The sequence below is a fragment of the Bactrocera tryoni genome, chromosome 4 (assembly GCF_016617805.1).
Source record: "Bactrocera tryoni isolate S06 chromosome 4, CSIRO_BtryS06_freeze2, whole genome shotgun sequence".
NCBI classification, from domain to species: Eukaryota; Metazoa; Arthropoda; class Insecta; order Diptera; family Tephritidae; genus Bactrocera; species Bactrocera tryoni.
Genome location: NC_052502.1, coordinates 59,809,535 through 59,833,976, shown reverse-complemented (window position 1 = coordinate 59,833,976; position 24,442 = coordinate 59,809,535). Strand labels below are relative to the sequence as shown.

General features: G+C 33.5%; 2 protein-coding genes across 2 annotated transcripts; one reads left to right on the top strand and one right to left on the bottom strand.

The window, feature by feature from the left end:
* Positions 1–9,442: 9,442 nt before the first annotated feature.
* LOC120774629 (piggyBac transposable element-derived protein 3-like) lies at positions 9,443–12,554 on the top strand. Its single transcript, XM_040104352.1, has 5 exons — positions 9,443–9,468; positions 9,596–9,735; positions 9,822–9,916; positions 9,950–11,039; positions 12,529–12,554. Exons 1-5 carry the CDS (start codon positions 9,443–9,445, stop codon positions 12,552–12,554), a joined length of 1,377 nt encoding a protein of 458 aa, XP_039960286.1.
* Positions 12,555–23,445: 10,891 nt separating this feature from the next.
* On the bottom strand, positions 23,446–23,936 carry LOC120774628. Its single transcript, XM_040104351.1, has 3 exons — positions 23,814–23,936; positions 23,608–23,746; positions 23,446–23,546 (listed from the first exon to the last, which is right to left on the bottom strand). The coding sequence occupies exons 1-3, from the start codon at positions 23,934–23,936 to the stop codon at positions 23,446–23,448; spliced, it is 363 nt and encodes a 120-aa protein (XP_039960285.1).
* Between the last annotated feature and the right edge of the window lie 506 nt (positions 23,937–24,442).

Sequence of the window (24,442 nt, the reverse complement as noted above, 5' to 3'; positions counted from 1 at the left end):
AATAAAAATTTTAAAAATTAAAAAGTTTTGTTTGAAATTTTAAGAAATTTTAAAAGTAGGAATCAAAATATATAAGCCCGTATCAGCTGTTTAAAAAGAGAAAATGAAACCCTGCATCAGCCGTGGATTGGGGATATTAGAGCAGTACAGATATACTTTTTTATATGACACTGCTGAATGAGCACAACAGAGATGTATGATCAAATGTATTCGTACGTGTAAAGGGAAAAGTGGAGAATCTTCACGCGGCCTATGGCAATCTAACCACATTTTTAACCACTTTACTACCTACTGTTTCACAGGTTTTTTAACCTCTCGCGGCTGGCAGGGTAGATTTTTAATATTAGTGGACTTTTTGATTCTTCTGGTATACTGTATTTTGGCTTCATCAAACATATAAAATATACATTTTTATGTAAGCATTTGGAATTCTAAACATTAGTAAATGTTATGAATAATTTCCCAGCCTTTCCGTTCACACTTGAATATTTTGCACTCGTCCTTGCTACTATTCGTAAATTATTCATTCCAAACTTGGTTAAATGGCAACAATTTGCATGTGTGTAGAAAGGCGTTAATATATACTTCTATACATTTACACATTCACCATTTAATAACGATTTGTTCAATAAAATAACATTTGAATTAATATAGTAAATGACAAATAACTAAAATGATGACTTTTAAAAAAACATTTTTTACTAAGCGTTTAAACAACGCTTGTTTGAGATCAGTTATTATGAATTCTTCAATTGGAAATATTCGCAAGAACACGAAAATAATAATGAGTATAAGGATTTCCTTAAAAATATTCAGCGTATTCATATTTATTTATTTATTTTAATATGACTTGTAAATAAATTTACAGACATACTAGAAAAAAACGAAACTGGCCTTCGTCCCAGTATTCATATATCAAAAATCACTAACTACTAAAGAAAACTTAAGTTCCTTGCTAATCTCAATTACACCATCCTAAATGGTAATGGTGGATAATATTCGAAACGAATTAAGTTTCATCTCTATTAATTTGCAAATTTTTTAGTATGTGGTATTTGAACAGTATTGTGACCTATGACCAAGTCTTCTATCACCTTCCTTTTATAATATAACCAACTTTTTTTTTTAACATGCCTCACACTAAATTATTGTTTCCTAACAATCATTTAGGTATTGACCTTATTCAATCTATTTTTGACACACAGACATGCTATTTTTCGGAAAAGATTATTTAAGCATTTTAACTATATATATCTCACACATTGTACTGTGGTCAACATATTCGGTACCAAGAGTATTCAACACGTGGGTGCAATTCGATTTCGCATTTTCGCGCCATTACATAGGAATATGAAAAGAATGTCTTTAACCAAAAAGTGAGCGGTACCACTCCCATCTTCTAATATTTACACCGGTTCTTTAAAACCTTCTCATATCATACCGGGAGTAAATTTAATGTGTTTGGCGTCTTCGGTTATTGATTTATCGCTTTAAAAGATTTCCGATTACGCCCATCTATGAAGTCGTAGTTTTTTTTGGACCAAGGAACCCGCATACCAAGTTTCATCAATACACGACGTCATTACATTGAATAATACAAGTATGTATTTGTATATGTTACCATTGTACTCACTCTTAATGATAATGCGATGACTATTTGTTCGCACATCCATTACAGAACTTGTTACTTTCAGACCAGTTAACTTAAAAGGGATATCTCGTACAATAACTGAAACTACATTACATGTGCGCCCTTTAGCAAATACTGCGACTTACTTATACCATATCTGGTAATCCAGTAAATGACAAAGAAAATAACGTCATAACTCACATAAGGCTCATATTTTAAGTTACCACCATTATAGATCACTAACCTCGGCAACAAACATTAAATCATATACAGTACAACGAAATTGAGCTTACAAATAAACAGTAAGCAATGTTAAAAGAAAGCAATATGTAGTGTGAAAGTAATTGAAAGAGCTTGCATTACGCTCACCTGCTGAAATTGTAGTCAAAATAATAGTCATAATAGCACAGTTTATGAATCGTTAAAAAGTTCACACCCACTTGAGTGGAGCTTGTTAAATTTCCAACTTTTCAGCATTCGTTTTCAAACATGCTTCATACTGTTTCAGTACCGGAGTTTTGAAACATATTTAATTTTAGAATTACATATACGGAAATACTCTTAGAAGTTAGAAGAACTAGTTGCGTATCTTTTTCCGTTCTTACATTTTTTTTTTCGATTTACGGAAACCAATTATTTATAAATTTAGTGAGTATTTAGAAAATTACAAAAAATTGTATTATGTTAACTAAGTATCCAGCTGCAGATATTTAGGCTTCTCATAGAATTAGAGTTTCTGCTAATGGTCGACGGAAAAAAAATAATCTATAAATCGGCACACTATAATGAAAAATTTGGTTTGCACTTACTACTTTTTGACATGCCCATATGTACAAATCAAATTATGTAAATGAATCTTTAATTTAGCACTATCCATTCGGTTTCATATAACACCACTGTCGGCCACTTGGCTTTATGCTGCATTATTATAGCATCTACCACGTGAATACATAAATAGTATCCATCCAAACAAAGCAGTGCTCAGCTTACTTATACACCCTCCCTTCCTCCTCGTAAAGGAGTTGCCAATTTGTACATTATTCTGTTTTCCTTTCTGTCGCCAATTGGCAACAGTTAAAAGTTGTACTAAATTATTTATTTGCTTCTGTAGCATCGTAAATCTCGGGGTGTTTCATGTATTATACACAACCTATGACCTCGAAATATTCATTGGGTTGTCAAGAAGTGGTAATTTTAAGCCATATTATTCACTTTTTCACTATTTCCTATACATATATACTATTTCCCGTCAATAGCACCTGTTGCAGTATTCTTCCGAAATTTCTTAGCATTTTTATTTGATATACGATTAATTAAAAATATTTTTGTGCTTCACTAACTTGCTTTATACAGAAATTCTAAGAAATACAATAAATAGACAGATGAATAGAGGTAGATATCGAAGAAACATTTGACAACACCTTTGATGCGACCTCTCAAATGATATTGTAATAATAGCAGTAGGAAGGTTTGAAAATGTACTCCGTCGTGTTATAGAGAGCGCTCACACTAACGAATGAATTGAGCTCTAAGGAAGAACTTAGTATTATTAATTAATAGCACCAATTAATATATGTGACCTGGTCTACGAAAAGGGGGCTTAGGTGTCAAAAAAAAGGAGAACAATTAATGAGATAACGAGAAACTGACGATTATTTTTAACAGCTTTTCCCAGAAAACTAGTTTTCGCACGTTTGCCCCCTTTTCGTAGACCAGGTCACATATATGGAGTAATTGCTTAGACGAAAAGAGTTAACCGTACCCACGACAGTCAGGTGTACATAACCGGAATGGACCCTTGGCCCTATACCTTTTCACGAATTTATAGAGTTTTCACAGAAAACAATGATAAAAGATGGGTCAGGGAAGTGAAGATCCAGTCACGAAAACACGCAAGCAACAGAAGTAAACTTTGCAATTTCTTTATCCAATTGTAATAGAAGTGAAACACTGAACATAATAAATTTTTGATTTCAAATTCAACATAATGATAGGAGAAACAAAAAAGAAAGGCTAAGTTCGGGTTCAACTACTATTGAAATGATCTGATTATATAACTACAGGCATGTTGAAATAAATTAATAAGAATTTTTCAATGAATTGTGATTGTTTTTAAGTTCGGATATTCTCCCGAGATTTTCGCAAAAATTATTACACTAAACTATCATTCCCAGATGGGAATACAGCAGCAATCTCACGGGCCGATTAGCACAAACGTTTCTGTTCTAACTTCTCCTTGTTGTACAAGGTGCGTTCCAAAGTAAACAGGACTTACAAAAAACACAGAACAAATGATTTTTTCGGCAAAATCAATTTATTTTATTCAAACTAGTCTCCTTCTGCTTCAATACAGCTTTTTGCAAGGTCCAAAAGCATGTCAAACAAGTGTTTTTGCTCGTTGGCCGGTATAGCCGCCAGTATGCCGGTGCAAGCCTTTTGAATGGCCTCTACGTCTGCATAACGCTTTCTTTGCATAGGCAAATGCATTTTTTCGAAAAGAAAGAAGTCGTACGGTGCATTTCGGGTAAATAGGCGTGGTTAATGGTTAAAATGTGATTTTTGGACAATGAGACGGCGCATTTTCTTGCAACAAATGTCAACTTTCATCTTCGCGATATTCGGCGCACCAACCGCTTCAAAAATCCAACGTAGAATACCGCATTAACGTTTTGGCCCGGTGGAACAAACTCTTTGTAGATAATACTCTTGGAACTATAAAAAACAAATGAGTATTGTCTTCACTTTTGACTTCTCCATGCTCGATTTTTCGGGTTTCGGCTCGTCCGGTGCTTTCCATTCAGCACTCTGGCATTTCGTTTCGGGATCATATTGGAAACGCCATCGATCGTCATTTATGTCATCACGACTACTTTGAAAACATTGAAACCACTCGTGAACTCTGCTATGGGATAGGCACTCATCGCCAGGAACTTGCTTCATCAATTGAAACGTTTCAGTAAAAGTTTTACCAATTTTATAACAAAATTTAAAGATTTAATTTGTTCGAAGCTCATATTCACACCGATAGCACAAACATACTGACACTTAAAACGCAATAACTTCACTTCCAATCAATAAAATGTTATGAAATTCTCACTGGACAATCGATAGAAATAGCAGATTCTAACGTACCAGTCAACATATAGATAGCGCCACCAGGGGACGCTAGATTCAAAAAGTCCTGTTTACTTTGGAAAGCATCTGTTAATTGAAGTTCCCTGATGATAGTATGAATAAGATATAAAGCTTGTCAAACTACTTCCACTGCTGAATTGTTTTTGATGAAGCTGTATACTTGTCTGCTGTTATAAGCACCATCATCTTGGTGATTTTCACAACGTTTAATCTTCTGTATTATTTTACTTCTATCTTAGAAATTTGCACATATTTTCTATTTCTTTCAGACGATTATACATAATATCAAAGTATTTCTTAGCAATCACTCCATATTCTACCCATATATTTTCGTAAACAACATTACATAGCTCTCTTTTTCTTGGTGAAGAAATAATTTTTTCCCCTAAGTTATTAACTATTATAATTGATTTTAAGTCTTAAGCTTTTTAACATGGTAATGGTAAAACCATCAACAAAATTTGTAAGGAAACGGCGAATCGAAGATTGCTATTAATTCTCGATTACGAGAATTGTTTTCCTCACTGCTGCGATAAATTTCAACGAGTTACGCAAGACCATTTGCACCACATTCTTAATTGCCCTAATATGTTTGCCATAGAAATGACAGTGATTGCATGCTTGCGTTGTATGGTATAGTAATGTATAGTTATTGCCCACGAAGAAATCGAGGAGGCTCTAAGGGTATATTGGAGTGTTTTACTGACATATAAATTGTTAGATATTTTAGCGAAAACTTAATATTTGACCACGGTACTCTAATCCAGTGTAGATTGATCATAATTTCATGTCTTAATATTAATAAAACTTTTAAAGAAGTTAAAGTTCGCCTGATTTATCTTCGTGTAACTTCTGGCTATTCAGCAAATTCACATGACCATTCCGAGGACACCCTTTTGATTCAATTGAGGATATAAAAGCTGAATCGAAGAAGGATTTGATGGCCGTCACGACTAAGCGCAATGATGACTGGAAAATTCGTTGGCATTAGTGTATTGCAGCATAAGGGAATTGCTTTGCAGGAAATGAAGTGGACAAAATTCACCTTTCAATTTGATCACAGCCGATAGTGAAAGCAGAAGGGCGTAAACATATTAGGAGTATGAATTTTAAACCAAAGTTTAGTCTGACTTCATTCATACTCAGCATACATTATGTTTATGAAACTTAATTCCATTAAAATAGACCAATATGTATGGCCTACATTAACGATTGAAACTAGGCTGGAAAATTGCAAACCTCTATGTCGGGGATTTTAAAGTGGCGTTAGATTAGAGCATTACTTTTGGTATTAAACTAAGGTTTCCAATAAAACTCCATATGTATTTGCAAGCAATTGGTAATTGTATTTAGTATAGGGAAACCGCAATGGTCCGTTTCCGCCCATCTGCTATAACAACCTGCTCAGAGTAGCTTTATCTATCTTTATTAGTTTGACAAGTTATAAACAACCGTAAGGTGAAACTATTTTATTCTGTAATGAATTAATAAACCATATCTAATGGTAAATTCATACATAAATTTGTACTTGACACTATTGAACACTGCTGAGTTTAAGGCTACTAACATAAGATATACATACGTAGCTACATAGAATCACCCTCAAAGGGACGAAAGTTCTCATTTGTGTTGCAGACAACGTACTATATTTACGAATGGAATTCCTGTATAAATAAAATATTTAACAGATATTCGATAAATGAATGCACATACAAGTATGAATGCATTTTTATTTTCGGTACAGCATTCTTTACAAATCTTCTTGCTGGCAAAGTTTTGGCAATTTTATTGTTTGAAAGTTCGTGAAATCTATGTTGACTAAATAATTTAAAAATTTTACGTGAAAATGGATTTTAAATATTTTATTTAACAACACTTTATTTTTTCATTCATTCACCGAAGCCACTTATGGTGTTCATATAGTTTGGAATAAAAAAACTCACAGAAAGGATAAGAAATTCCAATAAGATTAGTTTTAGCCCAGACTTTGGATAGTATTCCGCTTATAGGACGACTTTATCGTTAATCTTAAGGAAATTAAGGATATATATATAGTTATATATAATAGTAATGGGTTTAAAGTGTAATATTTTACTTTTTAATTAACCAGTAATTATTTAAAAGTAGTTGCGCATTTGAATTGTCACGCAGAAACAGTCTCACGCTCATGCGACCCTTGAATTGAAGAAGTCACGACAAATATACATATATGCTCAATGTGAGACACAGATAAAGTCTGTTTGTATTTATTTGCTAATTAAAGAAAATCTTTATGTAGAAAAATTATGTCGTAGCACTTAAACTAATTAGTTAAATTCTGTTTTACAAACTTTATTTGTGCGTTAAGATAGTAGTCTGGTAACTTATGCCTATTTCCATGACTTCTTTATAGGAAAATAAAAATTAATTATCTTGAATATTTAGAGTGTTTTTATTTACATATTGAAATATAAAAAAAAAATTCATTTGAAAAAGTTTTACACTTTATATTATTATTGTCACTCGAAGTTGGAACCTCAAAAAAAAGCACATGGGTAGCCCGAGTGATTTTGGCTCTTGAAGTTATCTGAAATCCAATATTCTTGATTATTCTTCATCTATAGACATGTAATTCTGGTCAGAACTACTGAAGTTAAATTTCAAGGGTAAATAACAAAATGGCCGACTTTGAAAAAAAGTCCTTTTATTTTAGCAAAGAAAGGGTTGTAAAATAAAAAGATATGATTGAAAAAAATTCTCGTTAGTACCGACGAGAACTATAAATGTGTCGAACAGCGTTTTAAAATTTTAAAGCAATCACTTTAGTAGAAAAAAAGTTAGGACCTGGGCCGACCAGAAAAACAATGTTTTGAGAAAAACGCGTTTAACCCTGGTCGAGACCAACGGTCTGATACACTTAGTCGAGACCAATCGTGCTTGGCTAGGCCAAGTGGTGTTTACATACATTGGTATGGAAATACGTGTTGTATTTACGTTCATATATTTCGATTTTATGAACTCAAGTTACCAGACTACCACCTTAATACATTTGTCCGTAAGTTTAGGTTTGTTGAAAAATGTGTGCTCCCCTCTGGAAATTTACACAACAAAAGGAACATACAAGTAGTTATGGAATACGCTGACAATTTCCATTACAACAAGTGGTATTTCGTATAATTTCACTAATTTAGTTATATTTGCATGATCAATAAGCTTTAATTGCTTAAATGTTATTATTATTCATTTTTACTCTAAACGTGCAACTGAAAGACGTTGTACTATTTAGATGTATGTATTTACTCATTTTGTTTAAAATTCGCCAATGATCAGATCGAATTATTGTTTATTTTCCTCATATTTTTTGATTTGCGATATACAAGTACTAGCATGTGTGTGTACGAGGTGTGTTCAAAAAGTATCGCGAATTTTGTGTTTTTTCAAAAATTATTTATTTATTCATGAATATCTATTTTGTCCCCTTCAAAGTAATCCCCATGAGATATTTTACACTTGTGCCAACGGTTTTTCCAATCTTCGAAGCACTTCAAAAAATCATTTTTTTTTTTATCTTCTTCAGCTCCTCCTTAGATGCTGTCTTTATCTCGTCAAGAGAAGCGTAACGTCGTCCTTTCATGGGCCTCTTCAGTTTAGGGAACAAGAAAAAGTCACAAGGGGCCAGATCTGGGGAATACGGTGGCTGCGGCATCATTAGTGTGTTGTTTTTGGCCAAAAAGTCGCGCACAAGCAACGATGTGTGAGCAGGGTCGTTGTCGTGGTGCAAAAGCCAATTTTTGTTCTTCCACAAATCCAGGCGTTTCTGGCGGATTGCTTCGCGCAAATTGCTCATAACTTGCAGGTAATATTCCTTATTTACCGTTCTTCCCTGTGGCAAGAACTCATGATGCACCACGCCCCTGCAATCGAAGAAAACTGTCAGCAAACTGTGGCGATACTTATTGAACACACCTCGTACTTGTCTACATCGAAATGACTAATCTGGTAGACTAGTCCAGACTAGTGCTGGAACCTTTGAAAATGATAAAAAAAGAAAGAAATTCATAATAAATTCATAAATCCATCGAAAACGAGAGCCAAAATGACAAACAATATTAAAATAATTTATGGGCGATCTGTGGTCTGGAAAAGGGTGTGGTTGAAGGGCTTAACCGTCCGGTCAATGACAAAACTTTCACCTTTCGTTCAATGACCGGGTACCCGGGTACCCGGGTACCCAGGTGGAGCAGATGTAGAAATCGTTAGTATACTAAATAAAATTTTTTTTCTGTGTAAGTTGGCTACATGGCATAGGAAATAACTATAAATGGGGACATATTCTATAGTTCTCGTTTAAATAACGAAAGCGGAGTGCCAAGGTCTATGGATATTTAGGTACCTATCCCCTTTTCATTTCAGACGGAAAGAAATAACGAAAGCTGAGTGCCAAGGTCAATGGATATTTAGGCACCTATCTCCTTTCCATTTCGGACGGAAAGAAATAACGAAAGCTGAGTGTCAAGCACAATGGATATTTGGGTACCTAAGCCGCCCCCTTTATATTTCGCACGAAAAGAAAGAAACGTGTTCAGTTGGAATTCTACAAGCCTAGTGAACAGAGTTACAGATAAAGATACAGAGATAAGTGAAAAAACATACAAAATAAATATTATCAACAAACAAATTGTATTTAATCTAAATACAATGGCTGATTCAACGAGTTCTCCACGGTAAGGCGAGCTTTATATATTTTATTTTCAAGTAAATTATTTATTTTATGTTTTCATGTTAAAAAATAGTAATTAGTATAATAATATACTATATAATAGTATAATAATTAGTTATTTTTGACCATAGAGTCACCCGTTCTCAAGAAAATAAAAACTTCGAGAAAACGTTCGAAGCAGAAGAATCTCATGATGACCACGTGTTGGATAGTAGTGATGATGAATTTTTTCCACCAAACGAGGCGGTAGCTTCGGATTGTGATGATACAGGTAATTAACATTTATATTTTCTCTTGAGTATATTGATAATTATAACGTAATTTATGTTAAATAAATTGTGTATTTTTTTATAATAGATGATGAAATTGCACCCAATAATGAAGATAATGAAGACGAAGAAGATGAAGAAATTGAAGATGGAGAGGATAAAGATGAAGATGAGCAATGTGAAATAGAAGCGACGTTGTCTGGACTAAAAGCAAAAGATGGCACTCAGTGGGCTGCGACACCACCAAGTGAACATCAAGCTGAGAGACGTAATATTGTGCGAAAAAGATGTGGACCTAATAGAAACACCAATTTGTTGTCTAATCTAGACACATTTAAATTATTTTTCACACCGGAAATGGCTGATATCATTATACGCCATACTAATAAAAAGGCAATCTCAACGTATACAGCATATAATGAAAAAAATCCAGAAAAAAAACAATTAGAGTGGAAAAATCTCGAGCTGCAGGAATTTTATGCATTTTTGGCTATTTTGATAACTTCTGGCGTAAATAATTCAAATACTGATAATGCAAGGGAAATGTGGCAGCCGTATTCATATCCATTATATCGCGCAGCAATGAGTATCAATCGCTTCTGGAATATTATTCGTTTTATTCGATTTGACGATGCCAATACTAGAGCTCAGCGCTTAGAAAGTGAAAAAGCTGCTCCAATACGAGACATTTGGACAATGTTAAATAGTAATTTAGCAACACATTATAAACCAACAGAATACCTAACAATCGACGAGCAACTTTATCCATACCGAGGTCGAACTAGATTCACTCAATATATTCCATCAAAGCCAGCTAAATATGGAATTAAAGTATGGTGGATATGTGATGCGGAAAATTCGTATCCACTTACTGGACAGCTTTACACAGGGAAATCGAAAGATGGGCGTGAGAAAAATGTTGGTGAAAGAGTTGTTAAAGACTTGGTGGCACCATATAAAGGATCCGGTAGAAACATTACAATGGATAATTTCTTCACAACTCTGCCACTAGCAAAATTTTTATTATCTTGGAACTTGACGATTGTTGGTACTCTGAAGAAAAATAAAGCATACATTCCACCAGCAATGGCTGTTTCAAAAACTCGAGAAGAATTATCCACTGTGTTTGGCTTTCATGAAAAAGTAACTCTATGTAGTTATGTGCCAAAAAAAAACAAGGTAGTAATTATGCTATCATCAATGCATCACGAAGCAAAAATTAGTGATAGTGCACAGAAAAAACCCGAAATCATCGAGTTTTATAACTGGTCCAAAGCTGGAGTAGACACGATGGATAAAATGCTTGGTAGATATACTACAAAAAGGTCAATTCAACGATTTTTTTACAATATTCTCGATATCGCCTGCCTTGCAGCATATATTCTGTATTATGAGAATAATAAAATGCTTGTTAAAAAATCGTATGAACGACGCTTAATTTATCGGCAATTGGGCAGAGAGCTTTGTACTCCATTCGTTGAAAATCGTGCGAATAATGCACAAATTATGAGGCATTTCTCAACGAAAGTGGCGATTGAATCTCTTCTTGGTCGAGCTGTCAATCCAATTGCGCAGCCAACATCATCTGTATCATTGAGACATCAGAAGCAGTGCGATTCAACTGGAAGGAAAAAGATTACTGGTGTATGCTATGAATGTCTTCAAAGTGAATTAAAAAACGTCGCAAAACTAGAAAAATATGTTCAGTATGTGAGAAACCTATTTGTGATGAACACTGTATTACAACCACGACATGTGAAGGATGTACAGAATAATTTAATATACTTTAATTCTTATATAGCACTGTATCATAATAAATAAAACAATATAAATAAACAAATAGTAAAAAAATACAAAATACTATTACCAAAATAAATAAAAACGGAGTTAGTTTGTTCTTACTAACTATTTTTTTCTCAGCGGGTACCCTGGTACCTGGTTATTTAACGGAAGGGGTATCAAGTTTGATAGTTAATAACTTTTATTAAATAATTGATTCTAAACAATTTTGACGAAAACTGGGTGTCAAATAACTTTAATTTTGGGGATCCAGGCGGCCGTAAAATTTTTTTGAGGAGGAGTTAAGAAAAATTGACATGTAAAGTGAAATGGATACCCGGATACCCGGTCATTGACCGGACGGTTAAATCGGTTTTTATCGATTTCGGATATGAAAAGATTGCAGTATTTTTATTGATTTTTTTTTTTTTTGTGTTATTGAAATTGAAATGAATTTTTGATGACTCATGCTCAGTTCTTGACCGATGCTACGGCTGCTACTATGCCGGTCTCTTTCGACCAATTCAGCGATTTTCTCGCAATTTTCGACGACAGGCCTTCCGGAGCGTGGCGCATCTTCGACCACCTCTACACCAGAACGAAAACGTTGAAACCATCGTTGTGCGCTGGAAATGGAAACTGTATCGGGTCCATAAACTGCACAAATTTTATTGGCGGCTTGAGATGCATTTTTGCCTTTAACGTAGTAGTACTGTAAAATATGCCGTATTTTCTCTTTATTTTGCACCATGTTTGCGACGCTATAACTCACGAACGACTTAAAAGAAGCGACAATCAATCACGTGTTAGCGCGTGAAATGAGCTTCCCAAAAAGGTATAGCATGACCCGTTGCGACGAATAAAACTAGAACTACGCGCTTTCAGCGCAACTAGCGAAAATACCGCAAGACTTTTTTGACAACCTATTATAACTTATGTGACTTATTTCAAATAAGAATCAAATTTTGAACGTTCTTATTATATATACATACATATATATTTTTTTTTGTTCACAGATATGTTACCGCATTTATTGTCCTAAGAACTCATTTTATCAATAATATTACTTTTCTGTAACTGTTTGCCTCCACCGCCAAAAGTTTTTCGGAAACATCATTTTTCACATGCCACACTGAAGGACCCGCAAAAAATATCTTCTTCTTCTTAATTGGCGTAGAAACCGCTTAAGCGATTATAGCCGAGTTAACAACAGCGCGCCAGTCGTTTCGCAAAAAATATACTAGTTATAAAAATATTGGATACCTGTGTTCCATATTTTTGAATTCCCCAAAAACTTAAATTTTGCCTCCTCCTTTTCTTCAATTTCATTCCTTAAAACTGAAATCGCTGTGTCGCAGAAAGGATCGAATTAGAAAGAAAGGTTAAAGGAGAAGTTTTCTGTTAAGAGTTCTCCGTCTTAGCTTTAGGTTACCGGACCATTGTAATGTTTTTGAAGCAGAATTCATTGCTATTAAGGTAGCGGGGGACGTTCTGGTACGAAGTTCAACCTCTTTCATAGTGAAGGACTTACAGACAAAGCGACAATAGTAGTGCTGAGCTCGAACGAAAGTCAAGAAGTGTTTGTCTTCACTGGAAACAGCTTGAAGCTACTTCATATTGACATTTGGACATAGGAGAAACGCTAGTAACTGCTCCTTGTGGCACCCTTGTCTCCTTCACATCAGAGTGGGCCCGAGTTAAATCTCCATTGGTATTTTGCGTTCTGACACTAAGTCAATGGACCTCACATGCGCTTAGCAGGTGCTGGTCGACAACCGGGATATATAAGCTCAAATCACTTCGACGAATTGTGAGGATCTTATGATCTATAATATAACAGTGTTAGGCATCATTCCATGATAACGATGTAAGGATCGACCTCTTAAACTAACCAAAGCAATATTAAACAAATATGTAACAATAGTCTTTTAGCAAAGACTTTTGGAGACTGTTAAGATTTTAACTCAAATCCTAAATGGTATAGTACAGTCAGTTTCTATGAGTAGTTTCAATGGTCATAAAAAATCATCAGAACATAGTATGTAATATAAACTCGAATCTGCTGAACAATAAAATTGGATACACAATTTAAGTTGTTTCCTTAATGTTATTTGTATATCCATTTAACTATGTGCGGCGAATTTGTTGTCATCAGTATATTTTAATTTCTTCTTTAATGTTATTTGTATATCCATTAACAATGAAACTCTGAATGTCAGCAAATTAATTGAATACATGCATAAACGTAAATATGTACATATTTTTTGACACTTTCAACGCCTACTAATAAGTATCTCTGCGATCCGCGTACTTTTATTAAATCCATTGTTATCTTTCGCTCGCGTTATTATCCAATAGTTGGTTCCAATTATTATTACGCAAATTTATAGCATGCACATTTTAACCAATTTGTATTCGTTGACGTTAAATGAAAGAATTGGTCATGCACAAGAGTAATAAATATCAAAAGCAGTCACAACTTGCATTAGAGTTGATTAACTTATCTGGAACTTTATGCTTCAGCTTTTGCAAAGTTAAGACTTATGGCTTATTATAAAATGAGTTAGTTTTCGTATTTTAAAAATTTTTTTTTTTAAATTTTTTCCATGTATTCCTCCAAACTATTTCCCGAATCAAGGAACAAACAAATTCAAACTAAACTGCTAGTTTTTAAACTTTGATAAATGTTTACATATAATATGGAAATTTATAGTATGCACATTTCAACCAATTTTTATTCATTGCCGTTGAATGAAAAAGTTGGATATGCACAAGAGTAATAAATATTAAATGTATTCACATCTTGCATTAAAATTGATTTACTTATCTGGAACTTTATGCTTCAGCTTTTACAAAGGTATGATTTATGCTTTATTATAAATTGAGTTGGTTTAGGTATTTTTTATATCTTTCTTGACATTTTATGTGAATATTCTTTAAATATCTCTCTATCGCATAAACCAACAGAATATGTAAACTTGAAATTTTGGAAAAATAAAAATCGACAGGAATCAAAGGAAAAATTCGAACATTATTTTGGAGTGGCAGCCAGTTTTTGAAAAATATTTTTTTTTTGTTTTGCAGCTTCTTTAAATAGCGACAGTTACTAATCAATAGTCTATCATTGTTTTATTCTTCAAATGACCACAAGGGTTGAAATCATCGCTAAGAGGACACGTCCTTGTTTCAGAACATCCCCTTAAATGATGATTTAAATAATGGTTTCATTGTAGTAATTACCCAGCTAACATATCCAAAAGGTAACGCTGCTTGGGGCTTTGAGATGAATTCAGGTCCTAGCCTCGGACTCATTACCGAGCTGCACTGCATATTCCTTGCTTTTACACTGCCGGTGAAAAATATTACCCATTGTAAGTCTTTAGTCCTCCAGTTAACATCAAAAACCACAAATGTTTGGAGGAACTCGACTCCTTGAAAGTGTGAACTTAGAAAAAATCGACTTTTTCCAAATTTTGATAGCTTTTAGTTTTTAAAATAAATCACTAAATTTTGAAATCGATATCTCAAATGATTTTGAATTCTAAAATGTAAGCGTTCTGGTCAATCAGCTTAATCGGTTAATCTTTAAACGCACTTTGCTCTTTATAATGCATTTTTTGAACTTATAAATTCTTAATAAGATAAATAATTTGAAATAATTGAAATATTTATACACATTGCTTTACTGGAATTTGGTATGGCCAGAACCCCGGTAAAACATGTTTTGAAAAGAATTGTTGATCACTTTTTTAAAAGTATTATTTCTTTGGTTAAAAAATTGTTGCCTCTTTGGTCACAAACACAGGTGATATGGATATTTAAAATATCAAATATTTTTTAAATTGTTTTAAAAAGATTTAAAACCACGGTTATTCTCTTATCGAATGTTTTCTTATGGTGACCTTGAACGGACACCTGTTGCTATCAGTGTGCGATAATGCGCAACCGTCAACATTTATATACATACGTATATACTATGTATATATAATACCAAATTAATTAAACCGTTTGGAGAGGAAATGTAAATAAAACTGTTTACTATATGAAAGTAAAATCAAAAAAATAATTGAATATCATAAAATAAAAACGGTATGAAACGAAAAAATCATAATTTCCTAAATACCACAACCATTCATACAATATGGTGGAAATCTTCAGGATTCTACTCAATGTTGATGCAACTTCCACCACCCTTAAAAGTATAAAACTTAAAATAAAATTTATCTTGACTAAACTTTGAGCAGCAACCATTATCTCGCTCCCAAACAATGAGTATATTTCGTTTTCCACTCAATATACAGTGGTGAGTTGCTTAATTGAGTTACTGGGCAGTAAATGTAGCGTTCGCTGGAGTTCTTGTCTTCTTCGTTGCGTTGGTGGTGAATAGAATTCGTTGTGCTGTGCTGTATGGAATATACATATATGCTGTCGAAGGTCACGCTCGCCGACGGTTTAATTCTGGACTTTTTTAAATTTTTTGTACGGTGTGTTGTGAAAATACAAGATGTTAAGAGTGCACAAATGGAATTATAAATATTAAGTAAGTGAAAGGTGTTTTAACTCAAAAAATATCAACGAAGACCGAAAAATTTAAACCTCTCGACAATTAGTATCTATTAAAAGTGCTTTGATGATTGTTACCAAATGCTTGGATTACAGGCAACAGCAATTAAATTGTAAACGAAATGTGTGTTAAAGTGTGTGTGTATGACTTCTTATAAAGAAGTTTTTATAACAAATGTGAAATGAAAATAAAATATAAAGCTTGTGTATATATGTATGCTTATACATGCATAAATCAAGTTCTGGTGCACACATTTCATAATTAAAAAAGGGCTTGAGAATTCCATATTAAATAAAAAGTGTACAACTGGCCATTCCAGAATTGGTTTGTGTTTGTATCTGTGTGAATACGGTGTAGTTGTGTGATAATTCAATGTTTATTGTTGTTCTTGTGAATTGCAATAGCCCCTTTCCCAAGTTCACTACACCTTCACCTCTGCCATACTGCTAAGTGCAGCAGCAACAACAAAAAAACTAATAGCAGTCGACGTTTGCAGTTCGTTAATAGAGTAATGCGGGCGACGTTTAGAAAAATCCAATCCAGTGCTTTTCCACAACAACAAAAACTACACGACTTATAGTCGCTGTAAAGTGCCAGCAAAATTGAATTTATGTATTATAAGCGGTGTCTGGCTGTTGCTCAGGCCCATTGGCAGCTGCTATTGTTCGGGTATGTGTGTGTGAATTTTTGTTTGTGCAGCCATGAGTGTTTGTTGAAGAAGAAACTGGTATATTTTTGTCAAATGCCGGTCTAACACAATACAACGTATGCTTTTGGTTACGACGGCGGCATTACTCTAATGACAAGCAATTTATAAGGCATTCACTGACCTATGACAAACTATTTTAGTTTTAGGGAGAACCGTGTCCATAAAATAAATCATGTCTTGTTACACTTGTGAAGACGACGGAAATAATATCGCCAAATGCTTAAATCCAATAATTGTGGAAAAATTCACGTTGCGTGTGAAGGTAAAAATGTCTATATTTAGTCATAAGTGCGTGCCTAAAAGCAAATTGAACACTAAAGAATAATTGAGCTGTGGGTATGGTTACAAATGAGAATTCTGCATTTTTACCAACAGATATCCATTCCCTTCTTCGTCCAGTAATATTACGATCAAACTCTTCTCTTTATTAAGCTCAATTAGTGTTCGGTCTAAAAGAAGTAATCGTCTGGAATAATTTATCTATGCTGCAGTAGAACATTTCAGAAAAGCGAAAAGTATTGATATTTGATATAGTCCATATGTAAATGTTTCATATATTAGGGAATGAAAATACCTGTTCAAACCTGGATGTGATTTAATCTATTTCAACGAAGCTGAGTGAAAATTAGTACGAAAAGCCAAGCCATCGCTACAATCTCATTACATATTGCTCAGGTCGAACCACTATAGCCCCTTACACAACAATAATTTAAATGTCATTTTTATTGGACTGGAGTCGACAGGAATCAGACAAAAGTGTTTCCAATCACATTTAATAACGATTCACATGTACTACATAAATATATACAAATATATATATGTATAATATATAAACAAGTAAGGAAGGGCTAAGTTCGGGTGTCACCGAACGTTTTATACTCTCGCATCATAAAGTGATAATCGAGATTTCATTATCCGTGATTTACATATTTTTCAAATACCGTATTTGTGTAAAGTTTTATTCTGCTATCATCATTGATTCCTAATGTATATAAATTAACGAGACGGAGGTTTATTTATTAATTAATTTTATTAGGTCGGCACTATGTGCCTATTTTACTATCTTAAAATTATTTATGTTTTTTTAGCGGCACTATGTGCCTGTCGAGTCCAGTAACTTAAAAAGAGTGACTACACTTAACTTTAAAGTTTATAATCTAACCTATGCTTGAGCCGGCCTACGTGACCAAAGATGCTTGGTCAGCTAAAAGGGTTTGCGCGTTTAGCGCTCACCTGCAGCTATTTGGTTTTGGGGGAGAAGACATGGTTACGCGTGTTTCGCTCACTTAAGAATTTAGCGGATGCGCGTTTAGCGCAGTTGCACTTTTGGTTGTAATAGGACTCCAAAGTATGCAAACGGTTTGTATGTTTCTAGCATATAATGTGGGAATGGAATTTATGTAGTAGTTCATAAAACATTGTGTTAACTTATATTATACAGAGAAGGCATCAGATGCAATTCAAAATAGCGTTATATTGGAAGAAGGCGTGGTTGTGAACCGATTTCACCCATATTTCGTACATGTCATCAGGGTGTTAAGAAAATATTATATACCGAATTTCATTGAAATCGGTCTAGTATCCGTAGTTCCTGAGATATGGTTTTTGGTCCATAAGTGGGCGACGCCACCCCCATTTTCAATTTTTAAAAAAAGCCTGGGTGCAGCTTCTTTCTGCCATTTCTTCTGTGAAATTTAGTGTTTCTGACGTTTTTTGTTAGTCGGTTAACGCACTTTTAGTGATTTTCAACATAACCTTTGTATGGGAGGTGGGCGTGGTTAGTATCCGATTTCTTTCATTTTTCAACTGTATATGGAAATGGCTGAAGGAAACGACTCTATGGAGTTTGGTTGACATAGCTATAGTAGTTTCCGAGATATGTACAAAAAACTTAGTAGGGGGCGGGGCCACACCGACTTTTCCAAAAAAAATTACGTCCAAATATGCCCCTGCCTAATGCGATCCTTTGTGCCAAATTTCACTTTAATATCTTTATTTATGGCTTAGTTATGACACTTTATAGCTTTTCGGTTTTCGCCATTTTGTGGGCGTGGCCAAGAAATACGTGTACCATGTTTCATCATGATATCTCAATTTTTACTCAAGTTACAGCTTGCACGGACGGACGGACGGACGGACAGACGGACTCTACTTGTCACCCTGATCACTTTGGTATATATAACTCTATATCTGACTCTTTTAGTTTTAGGACTTACAAACAACCGTTATGTGAACAAAACTATAATACTCTCCTTAGCAACATTGTTGCGAGAGTATAAAAATAATCGATATTCGCTTCTGTGATATACGTTCATATAAATGTGAAGCACACATAACAACAATAAACAAGTAATAGTAGCTGAAAGTAGCGAATAGTGTATATTGCATAATACGTTAATTGATATCTACATATAATAATTTCCGCGAGAGCCTAATTAGTATTGAAAGCAAAATCCGTGTCGAAAATTCGTGTGGAATGTTTATTCTTATTAAAGTAGCATTAAATAAACAATCTGTTGAATGTCATCGATTTGTCATTTCTCAGCAAAGAGTGACATAGCCGCTATCTTCAATGCTACCAAATTTTACTTTGCACATGTTACATTAGTTTTATTATAGTGAATGATTCAAATGGCAATAAGATTTTTTCCTTGTTTTCTTGGATTTTTAAAAAATAGCTCTTAAAATCAATTATACTAAGTTATAATAAACAAAAATAAAGGGTTACTGCAACGTTTTTGATCGAAGAAAAATAATTTATATATATGAATCTTTAGATTTGTTAGCGCAGGATTGCACGACAAGTGCTGCCCATTTGGGCATCTGACATGGAATGTTCGATAAATTTTGAATTTTTTATGATACTTTAAATAAAGATAGAAGAAAAGTAACAAATGGTGTCCAAGAATAAAAATTTTACTTCGCAGTGTAAGTTCGCAGCTCTCGAATAATTGACATATATTAGAAAACAAAATAATATCAAAAATATGTTTTATTGGTTGCGTTTTCCTAAAAAGGCTACCGCTTTAGAGCTAATTTCGTAGTTGACTAATAAGAAATGGAAATAAACAAAACTACTACCACTTCCCACTGCATCCCATCCACAAATTACAATCAGTGAAATTCGTTGTTGTATTCGGTATGAAGGTTATGTGGGTGTTTACCAACGATACGCCTTTGACTCATTTATTCGACCATCTCCGGCATATTAGCCGATTTCCCACCTCAATACACTTAACGCCGCCACTAGCCGCGGTGCTAATACTACAAGTATACTATATACACACATGTATTAACAAAAGTAACATTGTACAGCTCTTTCTTCCCTTCAGCCAAATTAGCAAACACCAAACACGCATACCATTAATCCACATATGAAATGCGTTTTATAGGTGAAAAATATATTTAATAAAACTAGAATTTTCTAAAAGTCATTAAACATTTACTTGCGGTTCAAACCAAACTCAATGATATTTGTACGAATTTATGAAAATTTGCTTACATGGCGCTTAAGTGGAAAAATAATGTCCATAAATACCAAAAGCTGCGGATTAACACAATAATTTTCATTTTAGAATTGGTAAAATTATAATACGATTATTCTACCCTGCACCGAAACTCGTGCTTTTCTAGTCATTTGCTAATTTCACAGCCTCAGTGCTTAAAGTATTGCGGATTACTAATTGTTGAAACGGGTTAAATTGGAATCATTTACATTTATTATTAGAAATAAATTTGTTTGTTCGCATGCATTTGTCGATCTATATGTTCTTAAATATTGCACAGAAATTAAATATTATATTGAAAGTTTTTTGTTTCTGAGTTAAAATATTTTCGTTAATATTTTATCATCAAAGGATATTTTTAATGCAAAAGCTCCCTAATCGCATTAAATATTATTACTGGCTGATGATCATAAAAGTTTAAGTGTCCATTATAGTTGTTTAACACCTCCACATAACTTTAATATTTTATTAATTGCAATTAAAAAGGTGAAATTTCATTCAAAATTCAACTGTCAATATTTAATAAGCATTAATAAGTTTTAAGAATGACATACTTTTTTTCTCTTATTAATAATAATAATACATGCTTAACTGTATTCTACACAGTTTGGTTAATATCCAGACGTTTTTATTTTGAAAAATTATTCATAATCGATCGTATTTAGAAAAACTTGTTAATGAATTTAGTACTAAGGTTAGAGAAAAGGCTTAGTTTGATTTCTAATGTATTTTATTCGAAAGTTTTTCAATCTCCAATGAATTTTGTATACATATGATCTAAATAGAAGAGTTGGGAGTGGTTAGGTTCGGTTAATATGAAACATGCCACTTTGCGGCCATAACAAATTTTAAATCGATCTAAATTTCTAAGGAGTATACCAAAATTTCCCGAAACATATCAAGTTTTATTTAAAGTATCGCGCAACAGCGGACAGTCAGTTTTTATTGAAAAAATCAGTTTATTATGTTTGGTAATAAAAAAAATGTGTTTGACTAAAAGATTGATTTTTTTAACTTTAACAATAAAAAATATATTTGTTAATAATGACTTTTTCCTTCCTTTAAAAAGTCACGAAATAGTGATAAGAAATTTAATTTTTTTTTTTCACGTACGAAAGGAAGATTCAATTTTTTAAAGCAAGTCATTGCAACAATTTATTTTTCCGGAAGCAGACACGTATTGTTTTCTACCTGAAAATCATACGAAGTATTTATACCTTGAACAGAGAACAGGGTCCAAAAGGAAACGTCGATCACCTTATAAAGTTATACGTATGTATATAAATCGTATATATATCGACCTGCCACACAAATTGATCGATCAAAAGCAAGTCCTTGTATGGAAAGCTTATTTGACGAGATATCTTTAAGCTATTTGTCATTAGGTATTGCCTATGGCATATGTGCAATCTCTGAAGAAATTGTTCAGATCAGATAACTCATTTTTATATAGAAAACTATTATGTTCAACAAATTAACTTATCGAAATCTGGAGAAGATTATTGTCCAAGACAATCTCCTATTATATTTTTTCAATTTTACCACTATATGATCTGATCGACCAAAATAGACATAAATATCTTCATGAAAGATATTTTTTCCTTATTAAGTAACCTCAGTTTGACTTGAATAGTGTTTATATCAAAGTATCCCCGAACTAAAAAACGTTTTCCGTTGGAAGGAAACTGTTGGAGAGTTACACATTAAATTATATAAATAATTGCTAAAAATGCCCCTGTAAAGGGTATTATAGCTTCACCACAATCGAAATTAACGTTTCTTCTTCTTTCCTAAGGAAGTTGTGCTTATCCCATTTGTTATATATAAATGTATGGATTTGTGCAATTCATTTTGTGAAATAGCTACGTTGCACGTATGCACATTTCACTTCGTCACCTCAAGCGACGTAAAAAAGGAGTAAATGAGGCCTCACCTCTGCTATCTAAACAAGTAAGGAAGGGCTAAGTTCGGGTGTCACCGAACATTTTATACTCTCGCATGATAAAGTGATAATCGAGATTTCATTATACGTCATTTACATATTTTTCAAATACCCTATTTTTGTAAAGTTTTATTCCGCTATCATCATTGGTTCCTAATGTATATATTATACAGAGAAGGCATCAGATGGAATTCAAAATAGCGTTATATTGGAAGAAGGCGTGGTTGATAACCGATTTCACCCATATTTCGTACATGTCATCAGGGTGTTAACAAAATATTATATACCGAATTTCATTGAAATCGGTCTAGTATCCGTAGTTCCCGAGATATGGTTTTTGGTCCATAAGTGGGCGACGCCACGCCCATTTTCAATTTTTAAAAAAAGCCTGGGTGCAGCTTCTTTCTGCCATTTCTTCCGTAAAATTTAGTGTTTCTGACGTTTTTTGTTAGTCGGTTAATGCACTTTTAGTGATTTGCAACATAACCTTTGTATGGGAGGGGGGTGTGGTTATTATCCGATTTCTTCCATTTTTGAACTGTATATGAATATGCCTGAAGAAAACGACTCTGTAGAGTTTGGTTGACATAGCTATAGTAGTTTTCGAGATATGTACAAAAAACTTAGTAGGGGCGGGGCCACGCCCACTTTTCCAAAAAAATTGCGACCAAATATGCCCCTCCCTAATGCGATCCTTTGTGCCAAATTTCACTTTAATATCTTTATTTATGGCTTAGTTATGACATTTTATAGGTTTTCGGTTTCCGCCATTTTGTGGGCTTGCCAGTGGGCCGATTTTGCCCATCTTCGAACTTAACCTTCTTATGGAGCCAAGGAATACGTGCACCAAGTTTCATCATGATATCTCAATTTTTACTCAAGTTACAGCTTGCACGGACGGACGGACGGACAGACGGACGGACGGACAGACAGACATCCGGATTTCGACTCTACTAGTCACCCTGATCACTTTGGTATATATAACCCTATATCTGACTCTTTTAGTTTTAGGACTTACAAACAACCGTTATGTGAACAAAACTATAATACTCTCCTTAGCAACATTGTTGCGAGAGTATAAAAAGGAGTAAATCAGGCCTCACCTCTGCTATCTAAAAAAGGAGTAAATGAGGCCTTATTGTTTTAGTAAAAATAAGCTGTTTAATAATGACACGAAAGACTTTTAATTCATCAATATATTATTTTGATTTATTATCGTACGTTTTTATACACCCTATTTTTTATTAATTGTATCGATTTTTTAATATTATTTTCGTAATTAGGGAAGCCGTATTCGGGGAACTTCAGAGCGTCTAAAATTAGAAATAGCAATTGTGAGTTGTGAATTTATGTATTAAATTAAAACAAACCTACCAAACACAAATTTTCCAAATAAGTTGGATTTTTTTAATGATTTTTTCTTCTGCAGCCCATCCCAATTGTACTCTAACAAGCACTCTTCTGTGATGATAAATTGTAGAGATTTTGTAATACATTCTTTAATGCCACAAATCTATTGAAATCAGGAAAGTATTAATTATATAGTTTCGCAGAAAATACTGTTCATTCAGTTAACTTACTACGTCATTTTTTGGAAACATTTCAGCATTTTCCTCAAAATGTTCCATTTCTTCAACGCTTCTTATTGGAAATATGTCCAGGCTTATAGATTTCGGAAATGCTTTCTCTAAAAGTTTATCCATCTTCACATGTAGCTCACAAATTAAGTTTTTCATTTGTTGCACCTCTTCTTCTATAAATAAATTGTTTAATCAATTTAATACACACAATTATGTATAGTAATTACTTATCCAATTTTTTCATTTTATTTCCACACTCGCAAGGTGGAGAATTTTCGTCATTTATCATCATGTAGCTCCGTTTTGACATTTTGGATTATTTAGTCTAAATCGATTATATTTAGATTATATGTTTCAATTTACATATTCAATTGAAAGGATAATTTAAAATGTGAAGTGATGAAGAATTGGCAAAAAAACCATTTTATCTTGATATGGCAAGCACATCGCCTTGTACAATAACTCTTTTACATTAAATTTTTCTACATTAGTGGCGACTTCATGCACTAATCCAATTCCCAATTCCAAACTTCTAACTGGTAGTTCAAAAAAATTCTCTATTGCTAAAACATATTCTTCTTCATTTTCTTTACAAAATCCAACAAAATCTCACAGTTTAGTACAACAGT

What these genes read in the sequence shown, in the direction of transcription:
- LOC120774629 (XM_040104352.1), top strand. Translation starts at nt 9,443, where the DNA reads ATGGCTGATTCAACGAGTTCTCCACG. An exon ending in GATTCAACGAGTTCTCCACG is followed by an intron (nt 9,469 to 9,595) that starts GTAAGGCGAGCT and finishes TTTTGACCATAG; the next exon opens with AGTCACCCGTTCTCAAGAAA. An exon ending in TTCGGATTGTGATGATACAG is followed by an intron (nt 9,736 to 9,821) that starts GTAATTAACATT and finishes TTTTTATAATAG; the next exon opens with ATGATGAAATTGCACCCAAT.
- LOC120774628 (XM_040104351.1), bottom strand. Translation starts at nt 23,936, where the DNA reads ATGGATAAACTTTTAGAGAAAGCATTTCCGAAATCTATAAGCCTGGAC. An exon ending in TGTTTCCAAAAAATGACGTA is followed by an intron (nt 23,747 to 23,813) that starts GTAAGTTAACTG and finishes TGATTTCAATAG; the next exon opens with ATTTGTGGCATTAAAGAATG. An exon ending in ATTTGGAAAATTTGTGTTTG is followed by an intron (nt 23,547 to 23,607) that starts GTAGGTTTGTTT and finishes TTCTAATTTTAG; the next exon opens with ACGCTCTGAAGTTCCCCGAA.